Source organism: Rhinopithecus bieti, unplaced genomic scaffold (genome assembly GCF_001698545.2).
Source record: "Rhinopithecus bieti isolate Rb0 unplaced genomic scaffold, ASM169854v2 scaffold_83366, whole genome shotgun sequence".
NCBI classification, from domain to species: domain Eukaryota; kingdom Metazoa; phylum Chordata; class Mammalia; order Primates; family Cercopithecidae; genus Rhinopithecus; species Rhinopithecus bieti.
The window spans coordinates 348,223-363,882 of NW_016832657.1; the positions used below are offsets into that span (position 1 = coordinate 348,223).

Below are 15,660 nucleotides of genomic sequence, written 5' to 3' on the forward strand. Positions count from 1 at the left end.
AAAAAAAAAAAAAAAAAAAAAAAAAAAAAAAAAAAAACCTACCTGTGTGTCCGTTGGGCATAGGTGCAAACAGGTATACCCCATGTAACATATGAGCACGGTAAAAAATTTCTATGCCTTATTACAGTTTCTCCCACTGTCCAGTTGATGAGCCCAGGCAGCTCCCCAGACTGGGCACTGACTCCCAAGAAGTGGGTATTTATTGGTTGTTGGACAATGCTGATACATTTTTCAAAGCCACAGAACTAATCCTAAGTGTGAAACTTCAGGATAAGATGGTGCCCAGGCAGAGAAATAGGGCAAGGCCTTTAGAAGGCTGGGATCAAAAGACTCCCTGAATCACAGCCAACAGGGTCACCACATTTGCCCACAGGCCCCTGTCAGAGCTCAATCCTGGGCCCACTTCCCAGGAGAATGTGCTCACCTGTATCTCACATGCAGCCTGCAGGTGGAAGACCTTGTAAAATGCTTCCTCTACGGTGTCACCCAGAGCAACCACTCCATGGTTTCTTAGCACCAGGATCTGTAGAGGAATAAATAGTCAATTACAACCTTAAGTCTTCTAAACTTTAGTTAAGAGGGAGAGGTTTTTCATTTTATTTAGATCAACTTCCACAACCAATCCCAGGGCCCCTTCTCCCAACTCCTTGTTTATGTTCTCTAATCAAATACCCGAAAGCTACCTGACATGGGATTTTAACTCAAAGCATCTACCCTAAGAAATTGAAAAGGCATTTTAAAACTGGGACTAAATAGCTTGATCAATTTCTTTAGGCAATGCCTGGGGTTTTAGGCATTTTAAAAATTGAAATTGAAAAGGCATTTTAAAACAGACTAAATAGCTTGGTCATTTCTTTAGGCAATGCTTGGGTTTTTAGGCCTTAGAAAGCTTAGAAGTTTGAAAAACTGGTGTGCGTATTAAAGTGAATAAAATTATTTGCTGTCCAATACAAAGTTCCCACCTCAAAAGCCATCTCTTGCTCCTGTGACTTAGTCGATGTGGGAGTCAAAGCCCCAGGGGGCGGTTCTCTGAGCGGTGGCCCTGCAGAAACAGGTGAGCCACATCACCGCTCTGGGCCTTAGGTTTCTGCACCATAAACTCAATGAGGCCCTGTCAGCTCTGAGAGCTCACAGCTCTAGAAAGAGGCCACAGTGACCTTCTAATCTAACTCATGGGTTTTACAGAGAAGAAAATAAAAGCCTGAAAAGACTAAAAGTCTCAGGCGGGTGTGGTGGGTCACACCTGTAATCCTAGCACTTTGGGAGTCTAAGGTGGGCGGATCACTTGAGGTCAGGAGTTCGAGACCAGCCTGGTCAACATGGTGAAACCCCATCTCTACTAAAAGTACAAAAATTTAAAAATTAGCTGGGTGTGATGATGCCTGCCTGTAGTCCCAGCTACTCGGGAGGGTGAGGTGGGAGGATCACTTGAACCTGGGAGGTAGAGGCTGCAGTGAGCCAAGATCGCACCATTTGCACCCTAGTCGGTGACAGAGCAAAACTCCATCTCAAAGAAAAAAAAAAAAAAACACACACACACACACACAAACTAAAAGTCTCTTAGCTAATTAGGGGAAGCATCTGAACTAGAAGCCAGGGGTTCCCACTATTAGTGCAATGTTTTAGACTCAGTCAGGGAAAGGTGGGTAAAAGTCGGGGAACCCAAACTGAATTTGTACCAAGAGCACAACTCCCTAGAGTCCAACTGTATCTTCCCTGCCAGAAACTTTTCTTCATTGATTTTACTCTGAAGAACTCTCTGGAATGAGATGACACCAGCCTGGGAGCTGGGACACAGATCCATGTGTCAGATCTGTCTCCAGGCAGAGCCTGGGCTGAAGCCTCGTGGCTCTCAACATCACATCCTCTCTTGTTGAAAACAGCTGGTAGTTTTTCCTCTGAAGTGCCAGAGAAACAGAAAGAGATGATGACTGTGGCCCACAAAAAGTACTACAAACAATGAATACCCCATCTCTCAAATTCTTGTAGCACTTCGTAGATGTGAACATTTCATCCCTCTCCCCACACTCTAAATAACGCTCTGGAGGACATCAGAAGACAGAGGCAGGATACCTCACTGTGTTAGAGAAGACAGGGACTCGTGGGAAATGACTCAGGCAGTGCATTCCTTGCCAGGACAGTGGCAAAGCGCCCATCAACCCAGACTAGCTCCATGGTTGTGCCATACTGAGCTAACCACCCCCAATTATGTGCTGTTATAAAACTGGGTTCAAGAGTTCAGTCAAGCAACAATAAGATTCCATTTTTCTCTTGCAAGTTGGCAGAAAAATAAAGGCGACAACACTCAAGTTTGGGGAGACTGCAGGGAAGTGGCACTCTCATATCCTAGACACGGGGTGGGCCAGTGAACAAACCATGTGAGGCGATTTGGCGACATGAAGTGAGAGTTCTAGCCCGTGCAGCCCTACGAACTTGTCCTAAGAAACTCATCCTGAGCTCACACAAAGATTTAGCTGAGAGGATTTTCATCAATGTGTTATTTTTATAAAGAAAAAACTCAGAAAGAAAAAAATCTTTTTTTTTGAGACTGGGTCTAACTCTGTTGCCAAGGCTGGAGTATAGCAGTGTGATCACAGCTCACTGCAGCCTTCAGCTTCTGGGGTCAATCAATCCTCCCGCCTCAGCCTCCTAAGTACCTGGGACCACAGGTGCATACCACCAAGCCTCACTCATTTTTGTATTTTTTATTGAGACAGGGTTTGGCCATGTTGCCCAGGCTGGTCTTGAACTCCTGGGCTCAGGTGATCCACCTGCCTTGGCCTCCCAAAGTGTTGGGATTACAGGTGTGAGCCCTGCACCCAGCTGAAAAATACCATCTAATGTTCAACCACAGAAGAATATTCAGGTAAAGTATAGCACAACTATTCACATAATGAAGTCTGTGAGTAGTTGTACTATAATTTAATTAAATTTAATAATTTAAAATGGTGATAGATAAAATATTTAATAACATACACAGGTAATTACTATATATTGCTGAGGGAAAAACAACTCATTTTATGATCCTAGTTTTGCAAATATAAATTTGAATATATTTAGGGTGCACAGCAAAATCTCAGGGTAGTGGGATAGGGAGATCTTTCTCTTTTTTTTCTCCTCTCTTCCTCCCTTACTGTCCAACGAACACATGTCATTTTTGTGATGATGGCTTTTGATAATGCCACTCCAGATTATTGTCCCAGAAGAGCTAAGCTAACCTTGCAGGTGGGTCCAAGGCACTTCTGCAGGTTGATCCGATCGGCTTCCTGCTCCATTTCCCCATTGAAGTCGTAATAGGCCATGTCCCCCACCAGCAGGGCGTTGTGGGAGACAGGCAGGAGGCCCCACTTCATGGCCGACACCTTAGAGAGACAATGGCGTGGTTAGCACCTGCAGCCCTCCCAGCCCTTTCCTCAGAGCAGCACAGTCCAGCTCCACTCTGGGGGCTGGTGAGGGGTGAGGGTGGGGAGCAGGCACAAGAAAGCCCTGGGCTGCTCCACCACCTGGCTTGGGTGTGCTGTCACGTGGCTTGCTCTAGCGTCTTTCCATCACTGCTTTCACAGCAGCCACGTCAACATATCACCTTTTAGAATTGCTAGAAAGAATGCACTCCAGAGACCTATTGCTGCCCCTCCCACTCTCCCCGCCTCACACAGCTTTGCTTTTGTCATATAACTCTGGGAAGAGGCAGGCTGTGGTGGAGTTTGCACCAGCCTAGGGTAAGCAGAGTCCAGATCTCTTGGGGTAGGCTGGAGACCCTCAGCTTTGGTTTCAGTGCAGATAAGGTCATGACTTTTGACAAAGAGAGAGGCCCACTGAAAAGCCCCATGTTAAAAGGAATGAAATTATTAGCTACCCAATACAAAGGTCCCACCTCAAAAGCAATCTCTTGCCCCTGGGACTGGGATAATACAAGTGCTGGACCAGCACTTGTATTATCCCAGGGTTGAAACACAGGTTGTAACCCATTGCCCCACCACTTATTAAAAGTGAGCTGCTCATGGTGGACAGAGTGTGCAATATTTTTTTTTTAAGCAAGGAGCATGGAGGGGTTTAGAAGAACCCTTGCCCTCCTTCACTCATTCTGCCCTGACTTAGCCCTGAGCTCTGCAAAGATGCATACTCGGCACAAATACATCTTCACATCTTAGTCCAAATTCTGGAAGGTCTGAGTGTTCATAACCAGTGTACTTTGCTGAGAAAACAGGCTGATAACAAGTCAGCCTACTCTGTCCCTGTAGGTGTGTGGCCTAGGGGTCAGCAGGATAGGGTGGGGTTCCGGGGGGAGTGCCCAGAACTGGTTGTCTGCCGTCTTTCTAAGTGACATTGCAGTGCCTTAGGCACACATGTCCCCCCAGGGGGGGACAACCTGCTCCTTGAGGCTCTTCTTTCTCTTCCCTCTCAGTTTTGTTTGCAATGTCCCCTACTCTCAGCCTACGCTGAGCTATGGGAAAGTGGACACAGTCCAGGTTCCCACCAACTGGTTGTCCTCTGTCAATATATCTCCTCACCAGAGCCTGGCTTCGTGGGTGCAGGCCCCACCCCTTGGTCCAACAGGACTGACCTGAGTAGAAACTTAGAAGGCACTGTCCCCTGGGCAAGGGGTCCCAGCTTGTGTATGCAGCAGGGTGGGGGACACAATGGAACAGACATTCCACGTCTTCATGTTATGCTATGACTTTAGTAGTCAGAAAGGTGGAGAGGCTGGGCATTTCCACGTTGGGAGGTCTCTCGCTTCACCTTGGCCTGAGTTCTAGATCTTTCCAGACTGTTTAAAGTGACGAGATTGCTACAACCTCGGCTGCCTTATGTCTTTCCCTGGCTGGCTGAGAAGGAGCCCACTCACCGCTGCTGTGGCTGGTGTGTGCAGGTGGATGACGCAGCGCACATCGGGCCTAGCTGCATAGATGGCCGAGTGCAGACAGAAGCCCGTGGTGTCCACTGGGAAGCAGCTGCTGCCCTTCTCCACCACCTCTCCCAGAATGTTCACCTTGATCTGCGCCAGGGAAGAAGAGAGACTTATGGCAACAGGGTGGTGGAGGCCTCTCACTCCTCTCCCAGCTGGTGGGCCCAGCATGTGCCACCCACCTATATTCACACATTCTAGACACTGTGAGCAATGATTGACTTGGTGTTAGAAGAAAACAAACCAGTTCCTGCCCTCAGTGAGTGCACAGTCTAACAGGAGCACAGACGATTATAATTCAGTAGGAGAAATGCGAGAGCACAGTTTCTCAGACTTGACTATGCATGAGAATCACCCAAAGCCCAATCAAATGGAGGTTCTGATTCAGAGGTTGAGGGGGGCCTGAGAGCCTGCATTTCTAACAAGTTCTCAAGTGATCCACAGACCACACATGTGGTAGCAAAGTGCTAGAAAAGAGTCATGCACAGAATTCTCTAGACAGAGACGGGGGAGTCTTTCATCCCAGCAGAAAAGGAGCATCTGAGAGGCCTTCCAGGGGGAGTAATGTCCACACTGAGCCCTTTCTCAATGAGGCGCAAAGAGGCTGCGGCTGCTTTACCAATGACAGCTCTAGCCTCACTCTGCGCCCCCACTCCCCTGCCTCTTGGATAAAAAGCAGTAAAATATTCAATCACAGAATTTCCTGTGTCCTGAAAGCCCACAATCCAAGGTAAACAGAACTCTCTCTCAAATCACCCAGCACAAATCCAAATCCTAAAGCCAGCCCCTCCCAGTGCACTCTCACTGAACACCTCCCCGGCTTCCCGGAGTGCAATCTCCCGGCAGGTGGGAGTTAACCTAACTTCACTGACTGCAGTTGTTCCCTGGACGTTAGTTAACAAGCCAGATGATAGTCTCTAAAACTCACCACAAATTTAGCCCTTAAAACTGAGGCACCCATGACATCCTGAATGTGGCACACAGAGCAGTTCCTCAAATTGCTCATCACTCCCACTCCAGAAAGCCCAGGCAGACAAGATGGGCATCAAAGCAGGGAGACCAACACTAATGTGGGCGGAGGGATGTGCTGCTGGCGTTTGCTTATATAGAAGCATCAGGAAGATGTTCAACAAACCTCCACTTACAATATCCTATTTTAAGTGAATTTCACAGACGTCAAGGCAGCGTGACCCCTAAAAGCTGCAGCAACTCTCCCACCTCAGGTACTTTAAACCTAAGTATGGAGTGCTGGCCTCCAGTTTCCCTCAGCCCAGCTCCCCCACTTCCTTGGACATGTGGCCTGTTTAGAATTCCCTCTCTCAGATGATCTCTCTCTGATCTCACATATTTTATATCTCATCATTGGATGTGTGATCTGTTGTCACTCAAGAACCTCCACAGCCTAATACAACAGCCACCCTCCCATATAGTGCCTTTGTACAAATGGGAAAGCAGGCACTCCTTCTTGAGGACAGCCCAGGGACATAGGGCTTGATGTGTGGGCATTGCCTTTGTGCAAATTCCAAACAGAAGCCCAATGCTAGGACACACTTAGTGAGAGGAATACAGGTTGGATTTCACTCTCTATTCTCCTCCTTATTAGCCAGGCTCCCTTGTGCAGTACACAAACTGTACAACCACACACAGCAGCCCTATGTCTACACACACTCCATAAACATCTCATGCCCATGACTCAAACCTGTATCTCTAGCCTGCATCTCTTCTGAACCTAGAATAACCAAATGCCAACTGACATCTCTTGAATGTCCCACCAGCTCCTCAAATTCAATCCCATACTCCCAACTCAACTGATCACCAGGCCTACTAAGCACAGAGGCCCGGAATTTCCTTCCCAGCTTGCTGTAATAACCCCACCTAGGTGTCAGTTGGCCTCCACACAGCTTTCTGAGTGATCTTTCTACAATAGAAACCTGCTTGCATTACTCCCCTGCTTGCACTTCGGTGGCTCTGCATGTCCAGCAGAATAAAGCCAAAACACCGTAACAAGATCTTCCATGCCATTTATCACTTGGACCCTATCCCCTTCCAAGGTCACCTCTAGATACTGAACACTTGAGTCAGACTCGGCCACTCACCTGTCCTCCCAAATGCATGCACAGGGCTCTTGTATGCATCTGGGCTTGATGCATGCTGCACTCCTGCTGAGGACAGAGTCACCTCCGCCAAACCTCTCCTTGCCACCATGGTCTAAGTCTGCTTACCCCACTGGTTCATATCCCACTGACTCCACTCCTGCACCATGGTTTCAGCTAGAAGCCTCCTCCCTCATTCCCTCCTCCTCCTACAGCTCCTGGTGAGGTAGGGTGCCCCTTTCCAGGCTCCCCAAGCTTCCTTCACCTTTACTGGAACACTCTCTACCCTGAGCTTAAATAGCTGATTACCTCGCCTCTCTCCTCCAACCAGACCATGAACACCTTACAGGCAGAGCCTGTGTCATCCTTGTCTCTGTGGTTCCAGCTCTGACTTGGCCATCACCTCCTTGGGTAGCCTTGTGCAAGGTGCTTACCCTCCCTGGGCACCAGTTTCCTTTCCTGCCTCTCAAGTGGCCTTGGCCATGGTGGAAGTCCTGCCCTGCCTAGATATTCTATGGCTTGCCGAGCCTGAACTTTTGACTGAGTAGCTGGACTCTACACCTAAGCATGTCTCAAGCCTGGCAGAGGCCCCCAAGGTGGTATCCTCCTCTCCCAGGTACATGGCACAGCAGCCGCAGCCCATGTATCTGAGAAGGATTGGGCCTTTTCTGCTTCTAAGACAGTCCTTTCTATGCTTTCCTCCTCCCATCCAGAAATATTTCCTGAACTACAGTAACTTTTGAAAGCCTCTACCTCATCTAAAAGGAGCAACACTGAAAGGGGACCCAGAAGCATCTCTAATGGTACCAGTGCTGGACAAATCTTGTGCTGCTTTGGTTCTTATTCTAATGTACCCCCTATCCAGAAAGGTCCCCTACTCCCAACCATCGTGGTCTAATCCCAGGCGTAGCCATCCCATGAGTCTGCTGAGAGGATGCCAGGCCCATCTCTGCTCCCTCCTCCCTCTCACTGCACTTGCCGCCTCCTCCTGGCAATTGGTCTCTTGGTCGCATCATGCTCTGGACACTTAGTTTGTTCCATGTATCTTCTCCGCCCTACCAGATTGTGAGCTCCACAGCGCAACAGTGACCAATTTGGAGACGACCTAACACTGTGGGAACAGAGAAAGTGCTGTCATTTCAATAAGGAGTGGGCAGTGATGCTGGACTGTACTCACCAGGCTGGACGCTGTGACTTCACTGCAAGAAACTCCCTTAGGGCTGATCAGGAAGTGGTCCTGCTCCTTGCTGACTCTCAACTGGAGGAAAGACACACGTTCTCAGGAGGGAAAGAGGGAGAGGGGGCATTTCCAAGGACACTGTGCTTGAATCCCCTCTTCCCCTGAATCCACTGCACCCAAGTCTTCCTCTAATGAACTCTTATCTCTCCCCCCAGCCATGAGAGATAAAAAGGACTCAGCCTTTATTTGGAGCAGGGAAAGGGAGCTACAAAAGGAAACTCACTGTGATCAAGGGTAACTCTAGTACAGGATCCAGGAGTTCCTTCCCATCCAAAGAAGTGCCCGCTGGGCAGGCTGCCTTATCAATGACCACAGTGGTTAAAAACCTTGGCAGGGCTCAGTGCATTTTGACCAAAGGTCACCAGCAGTGCCATGGCCATGCCAAGGGTCAGGAGTTCTCCCTTTGAGTTTTGTGGGACCACACGCGGTGCCCCACCCAACTCCAGGGTGTTCTGCTCACCGTGACATAGGTGTCGCTCAGCTGGGCCCAGCCATAGAGGTCCAGGAGTCGGTAGACACTGCTGATCTTGCACCGCATGAGCCGCTCCCCTTTGGCCAGGTTCAGGGAGTCAGCCGTGTGGAGGTCATTAATGGGTGTCATCATGGAGACATCTGCAGGGACAGTGCAGTTCTCTCAGGGCCAGCGCCCATCTGCCCTCCCCTTCCTTGCTCCAGTGTTCTCCAAATTCTCACTGGCACTAAACCTGCACAGGAAACTTCCCCAGGCAGGGAATTAAACATTCTTTGACCCTTACCTGGGGAAGGAGTCCACAAAATTGACATTTGTGCCCAATAAAGTCTGCTCATTCAGATAAGCTTTTGCTCAAAAATCATGGCAAATCTCAAGGACGCAGAATGAAGGATTCTGGGAATGCCGCACAGGTTCTGGGAATGCCAAGCTTACCATAAACTCTGAAGATGGGCACTGAATCAAAGCAAGAATAAATCTCTGAGTGGAAACAGGGGTATATTTCATCAGTTATTATTAATGAAGAAGTTACTGGTCATTAAACCAGCTATTACATTGTTTTTAACGACACCAGGTAATAACATTTTCTGTGATTTAGAAACAGGGAAAATAGAAAGCCAGATCAGGGCTGGGTGCGGCGACTCCCAGCATTTTGGGAGGTCAAGGCCAGCAGATCACAAGGTCAAGAGATCGAGACCATCCTGGCCAACACAGTCAAACCCCGTCTCTACTAAAAATACAAAAATTAGCTAGGCGTGGTGGCACATGCCTGTAATCCCAGCTACTCAGGAGGCTGAGGCAGGAGAATCGCTTGAACCTGGGAGGTGGAAGTTGCAGTGCACCACTGCACACCAGCCTGGGGACAGAGTGAGACTCCATCTCAAAAAAAAAAAAAAAAAAAGAAAGCCAGATCAGCCTGGAAGTAACTTCCTCAAGTTTTTCTAACAAGTCATAAACTTCTGGAAGTGAGTGCAGCTGTGGCTGGCTGAAAGGCTGGCTCAGGCAGGGTACCTAGGCTCCTCTCTGGGCATGCAGTCCCTTAGCTATACGGTGGTTCTTGCTGGGAATTTGGGGGGATGTGGAAGGGATTTGGAAATGGGCCTAGAGGGTTTGATAGTCTTGTCCTCAGGGCATGCAAGGGTCTAGGAGATGACATCCAGTCTATCCCGTTAACTATGGTGACCACTGCCTACATGTCTCAGGAAGGGAGCAGAGGGCCTCTGAACTCCAGCGCCTGAATCAGCGTCTGGGAACCAATAAGAGAATCAATAGGAAAGGTTCTGGCTTAAAATGGTTTCTGGCTGGGAGCCTCCTGATGCTGCCTCTCCCAGCTCCCACCAAAGATTTTAATGGATCAGGATGCTCTTTGGAAGCTTTTACCACCTCTGTGAACCTTGCAGCGGTACAATGTATGTCCTGCATCAAGTGTGCCATTAGTGGAAGTGATGACGTGGTCTACAAAAGTGAGGGTGGACTGGGCGCTGGGCCAACATCCAGCGAGCAGAGCAGGCCTTGAATCATCCATGTCAGGAAACACACACAAGGGCCTGTGCCAACCAGAGGTGATACACCTCCAGGGCAGGTGTCCTGCAAACACAGATAGCGGGGACAGCAGTGGTCCAAAAGCCTAGTTAACTGCCAAGGACAACAACAAACTTCCAAAGTTAAGGATTTCTAATTCAAATTGACCAGTCTGGGATTGCCTCCTGCCCTCTGTGGGTTCCCCAGACAAGAAATTACCTCTCTGCTTCATGCCTAGCAGCAAGGGCATGTCAAAAGCACAGGGCCCCAGGCAAAGGCGGGCAGGTGGGGCTGATGTTGGGAGGTCTATACAGTCTATACCACAGTTCTTTGAATACTTCTCCCACCAATAACCATGGGGCCCCAGTGATGGCCAGGGGGCCAGAATAGGTCTGAAAACACTCACCCCATCACATCCTCTGTGTCTGTATCAAAGGAAGTCTCCCTCCCCAACCCCTTGGAGGTTCAACTAAGAGGATTACCTCACCCACAGGTACAAGGGGCAGAAGAAGACGAGAACAGAAGGGCTCAAAAGGAGCTCCCGATCCCCTGCCCCGTGTCTCAAGAGAAGGGGGATGAAGAGAGGTTGATTAATGAGCACAAAACACACACACAGACTGAAGAAATTCTGGAATTTGAAAGTACAATAAGGCGACTATAGTTAACAAGAATTCGTAGTGCATTTCCAAACAGCTAGAAGAAAAGATGTGGGATGTTCTCAGATAAAGAAATAAGTGTTTGAGGTGATGGTTATTCCAATCACCCTGATTTGATCATTACATTATATTTATATATAAAAAGTCACATGTACCCCATAAATATGTACAACTGTTATGTATCCATTTTAAACATAAGATAATATTACAACAAGTTTTTAAAAGCTTATTCTAATTGGCCTCACGAAAGTTAGGATGGCCAAACGTCACATTTATAAATCAGATCTAACTGAGCCATTAAGTCAAAGTAACTAAGAAAACACAGAAAAAGATGAAAACTCACCACGGTCCCTGAAAGCTAAGACTTAAGGGCACACTGATGTGCAAAACCCCAATTTCTAAGGCAAATGGAGCTAGACAGATAACAACCTATCTGGGCTTGAACTCGTGATACTTGAAACTTCCCCTCTCCACATCCCAGACTCAGATATCCCGGATGTGTACTAAGCAGATTTCCGGGCATCCATCTGTCTTCCTGACAGATGCTGATTGGTGAGGCAATGGGAATGCTGGTCAGCCCTATTCCTTTCTCAGGAGGAAGAGTATAAGGACAGACATGGAAAGGATGGTAGAGAATATGACAGATTTGGGAGACAAAAACCAAAGAGCAAGGCTATAGATAAGCAGTATGAATATAGTAGAAGAAACATTTTCTAAACTGGAAAAAAAAAAAAAGACCTGTGCATGCAAGTACTCACTGATTATGGGAAAAGTTCATATAAAGAAAAAAACCTACAATTATATGCTTCCTGGTAACATTTCTGAAATACAGGAATAAGGGGAAAATACCCATAAGCATCTAGAAAAAAAAATGTTTGGCTACCTAAAAAGGAACCAAAAAAATTGGCTATCTGATTTCTCTGTTATAGCCACAGAATGTCAGATGGCAATGCTATAGGAAGTTTACAAAAAATAAAAACAGGCCAGGCACAGTGGCTCACAATTGTAATCCCAGCACTCTGGGAAGCTAATGCAGAAAAATTGCCTGAGCCTAGGAGTTTGAGACCAGTCTGGGCAACACAGTGAGACCTCGTCTCTATAAAAAATTTAAAAATTGCCCAGGCGTAGTGGCACATGCCTGTAGTCCCAGCTACTTGGGAGGCTGAGTTAGGAAGATCATTGAGCCCAGGAGGTTGAGGCTGCAGTGAGCTGTGTTTGCACCATTGCTGTCCAGCCTAGGAGACAGAGCAAGACCCTGTCTCAAAAACAAAACAAACAAACAAAAAAACCCCACCAAAATAAAGTGGCCCAAAAGAGGTAAAAATAAAAGGAAGTTCAAAAGTACACCAGGCAAATATAAACAAAAACTAAGCAGAGGTCATCACATTATTATCAAAATAGAAGTTGGGCAAAACAATATTCTCTTATACAAAGAAGCTATTTTGTAGGTCATTTTATATGAATTAAACGTACAATCAATAGTGAAGCTATAACTATCAGTCATGCTTATGCTGTGAATATTTCAAGATAGAGAAAGCAAAAACTATCACAAATACCCAGAGAATGAATAGAAATCAAATATAATGGGAGAAAATTTTTGACAAAATCAAATTAAAACAAAAATATAGATTAAATACCATGCTACAGAGATGGTGTATACCCATTATCATTCTAAAATGATATTATTAGGCCACAAAGAATATCTCAATAAATCTCCAACACAGAAATTAAATAGGCTACATTTTCTAAACATAATGCAATAAAATCCGATGCTATTAGCAAACCTGTAAAAGACTAAGCATTCGACCACTTGGAAATGAGAAAACACTCCCAGATAGCTCTTAGAAGAAAAATAAAGTCCAAACAGCAACTGCAAGCTATTTAGAAATTAACAATAAAAGAAACACTATGTGTCACATTCCTGAGATAAGGCCAAACACATACTCATAGAAAAAAATGTATAGCCTTAAATGTCTTTATTATTGAATTAATTTTTTAAAAAATCAATCTTATGCTACTCTAGAAAATACATAAACAATAAAATAAACAGAATTATGGAAAAGAATTAATGAATATAGAAACAAAAGTAATGAATCAAGAAGCAGAAAGAATAACAGGACCAATAAGTAAATCCAAGAACTGGCTTATATAAGAAGATCGATGAATAAACAAACACCTAGATTGGTCAATAAAGAGAAAGTAAAAATTTACATAGCACCAGGAATGAGAATGGGATGTTATCTCATCTACTTTAGCAGGAAATTTAAATGATAAAAATAATATTGTAAATGACTCTAATAATTTTGAAAAGCTCCATGAAATGTATTATGTTACACAAACTAGATGACCAAAATTTAACCAAGAAGCAGCAAAATAAATTTTAAAACTCCAGATGAAACTGAGGACAAAACATCAAAATCTCTAAAATACTCCAGATCTAGATGACTTTCTAAGTGAATAATAAATCTCAAGGAACAGAGATTTCATATCTTATTTAAACTACATCAGGGTAAAAAAGAGAGTGAAATCACCTTGATTCATGTTATGAAATTACAGCCATAATGTCAATACTAGGTAAAGACTGCCCAAAAAGTGAACTGCCAACCAATCTCATGTGTGAATATGAATGCAAAAATCTTTAATAAAACGCTGGAAAATCAAATCCAGAAGGGTATTTTAAAAGAATGCATCAAGACCAGGAATGATTTATTTCAGTAATGAAAAAGGAGTTCAATATTCAGAAATCTGTTACTATAACTCATCACCTCAATAGTTCAAGGAAAAAAAATCAATAAATGGCCAAAATGTATTTTATGACATTCAACATCCATTCCTGAGAAAAACTCATAGTGAACTAGAATAAAAAAATACTTCCTCAACATGACAAAAAATAATTATCTGAAACTCTTGTGGTAAAACAACTTCCATTAAAGTCAGAAATAAGACAAGGATAACTATAATCTATTATTAAACATTGTTCTAAAAGTTCTAACAGATTTAAAGAGAAAACTGGAAAAATAAACCAATGGGTAAATGCTAAAATGAAGGAAACAAAATGATTATGATTTGCAGATTATGTGATTTTTGTATATACAACACCCAAAAGAATTAACTGAGATGATATTAAAATTTAAATAAGAGTTCAATAAGGGGCTAGTGTATACACACACACGCACACACACACTTTTATGTATATATATATCTAACAATTTATCTTAAATGAGAACTATAACCAGAAAGAAAATAGAATGGATAAAGATTCATTTAAAATAACAAAGTTATTTAAAAATTCCGGAATAAACTTCATAAGAAATTAGTAAGAACTACATGAAACTAATTACTAAACTTTTCTGATGAATATGTAAGACGATTTAAATAAATAAAAGACATATCTCATTTCTGAAAAGATTTACAATTCATTCATGTAAATATTTTTAAGTACCCACTATGTGCCAGATATATTCTAAATCAAAGGATATAGTGGTGAACCAAACATACAAATTTCCCCTACAGAGCTTACATTCTAATATAAAATTATAAATTTATAAATTCTTCACCAAATCAACTTATTCATTTAATGTAATCCCAATCAAAATCCCAAAAGGAATTTTTAAGGTCAATGGGGGGACTTGACAAAATAATTCTAAAGTTTGTTTGATTTTTGTTTTTGCTTATTTGAGATGGAATCTTGCTCTGTCGCTCAGGCTGGAGTGCAGTGGTATGATCTCGGCTCACTGCAACCTCCACCTCTGGGGTTCAAACAATTCTCCCGCCTCAGCCTCCCAAGCAGTTGGGATTACAGGCTTGCACCACCATGCCTGGCTAATTTTTGTATTTTTAGTAGAGCCAGGGTTTCACCATGTTGGCCGGGCTGGTCTCAAACTCCTGACCTCAGGTGATTCACCTGCTTTGGCCTCCCAAAATGTTGAAATTACAGGCATGAACCATTGTGCCTGGCCTAAAGTTATTGTAAAGAATAAACTTGTACAAACAGTTGAGAAAAATTAACAAATGCATAATTAAGTGTATTTGTTCCATCGGATGATAAAACATGGGAAAGGTATTTCTAAGCATGCAATCAAATGCAGAACACACAAAGGAAAATTACAATGGTTTCCACTACACAGAAACTAAAGAATTCTATAAGACCAAAAAAAAAAAAAAAAAAACCATGAACAAAACTAAAAGACAAAGGAGAAACTGGAAAAAAAAAAAAAGCAATATATTTGACTATAATAGAGAAATAGCTTTACTTTACAAAAATGTAAAAATCTATAAGAAAATAATACACTAATAGGAAAACAGGCAAAAGATGTAAAAAGGCAATTTACTATAAAAAGAAAGTCAGGGCCGGGCACAGTGGCTCACGTCTGTAATGCTAACACTTTGGGAGGCCAAGGTGGGCGGATCACTTGAACCCAGAAGTTCCAAACCAGCCTGGGCAACATGGTGAAACTCTGTCTCCACAAACAATACAAAAATTAGCCGGGCATGTGGTGCGTGCCTGTGGTCCCAGCTACTTGGCAGGCTGAAGTGGGAGGATCGTTTGAGCCTGGAAGGTTGCAGTGGGCTGAGATTTCACCATTGCACTCTAGCCTGGGCAACAGAGTGAGATTCTGTGAGAAAGAAAGAGAAAAAAAGAAAAGGAAAAAAAGGAAAAGGAAAGGAAGAAGAAAAGAAAAGGGAAAGGAAAGGAAGGAGAAAAGGAAAGAGAGAAAGAGGAAAGAAGGAAGGAAGGAAGGAAGGAGGGACGGAGGGAGGGAGGGAGGGAGGGA

General features: G+C 44.4%; 1 protein-coding gene across 1 annotated transcript in view; it reads right to left on the minus strand.

Annotated features, from left to right (window-relative positions):
• Positions 1-15,660, minus strand: part of ADD2 (adducin 2) — a 63,426-nt gene that overhangs the window by 32,575 nt on the left and 15,191 nt on the right. Inside the window, exons 5-9 of the mRNA XM_017865667.1 lie at positions 8,700-8,851; positions 8,177-8,257; positions 4,847-4,996; positions 3,219-3,362; positions 425-523 (exon numbers count right to left, since the gene is read on the minus strand). Coding sequence (XP_017721156.1) covers positions 425-523; positions 3,219-3,362; positions 4,847-4,996; positions 8,177-8,257; positions 8,700-8,851 — 626 coding nt within the window. The remainder of the gene's footprint in view (positions 1-424; positions 524-3,218; positions 3,363-4,846; positions 4,997-8,176; positions 8,258-8,699; positions 8,852-15,660) is intronic.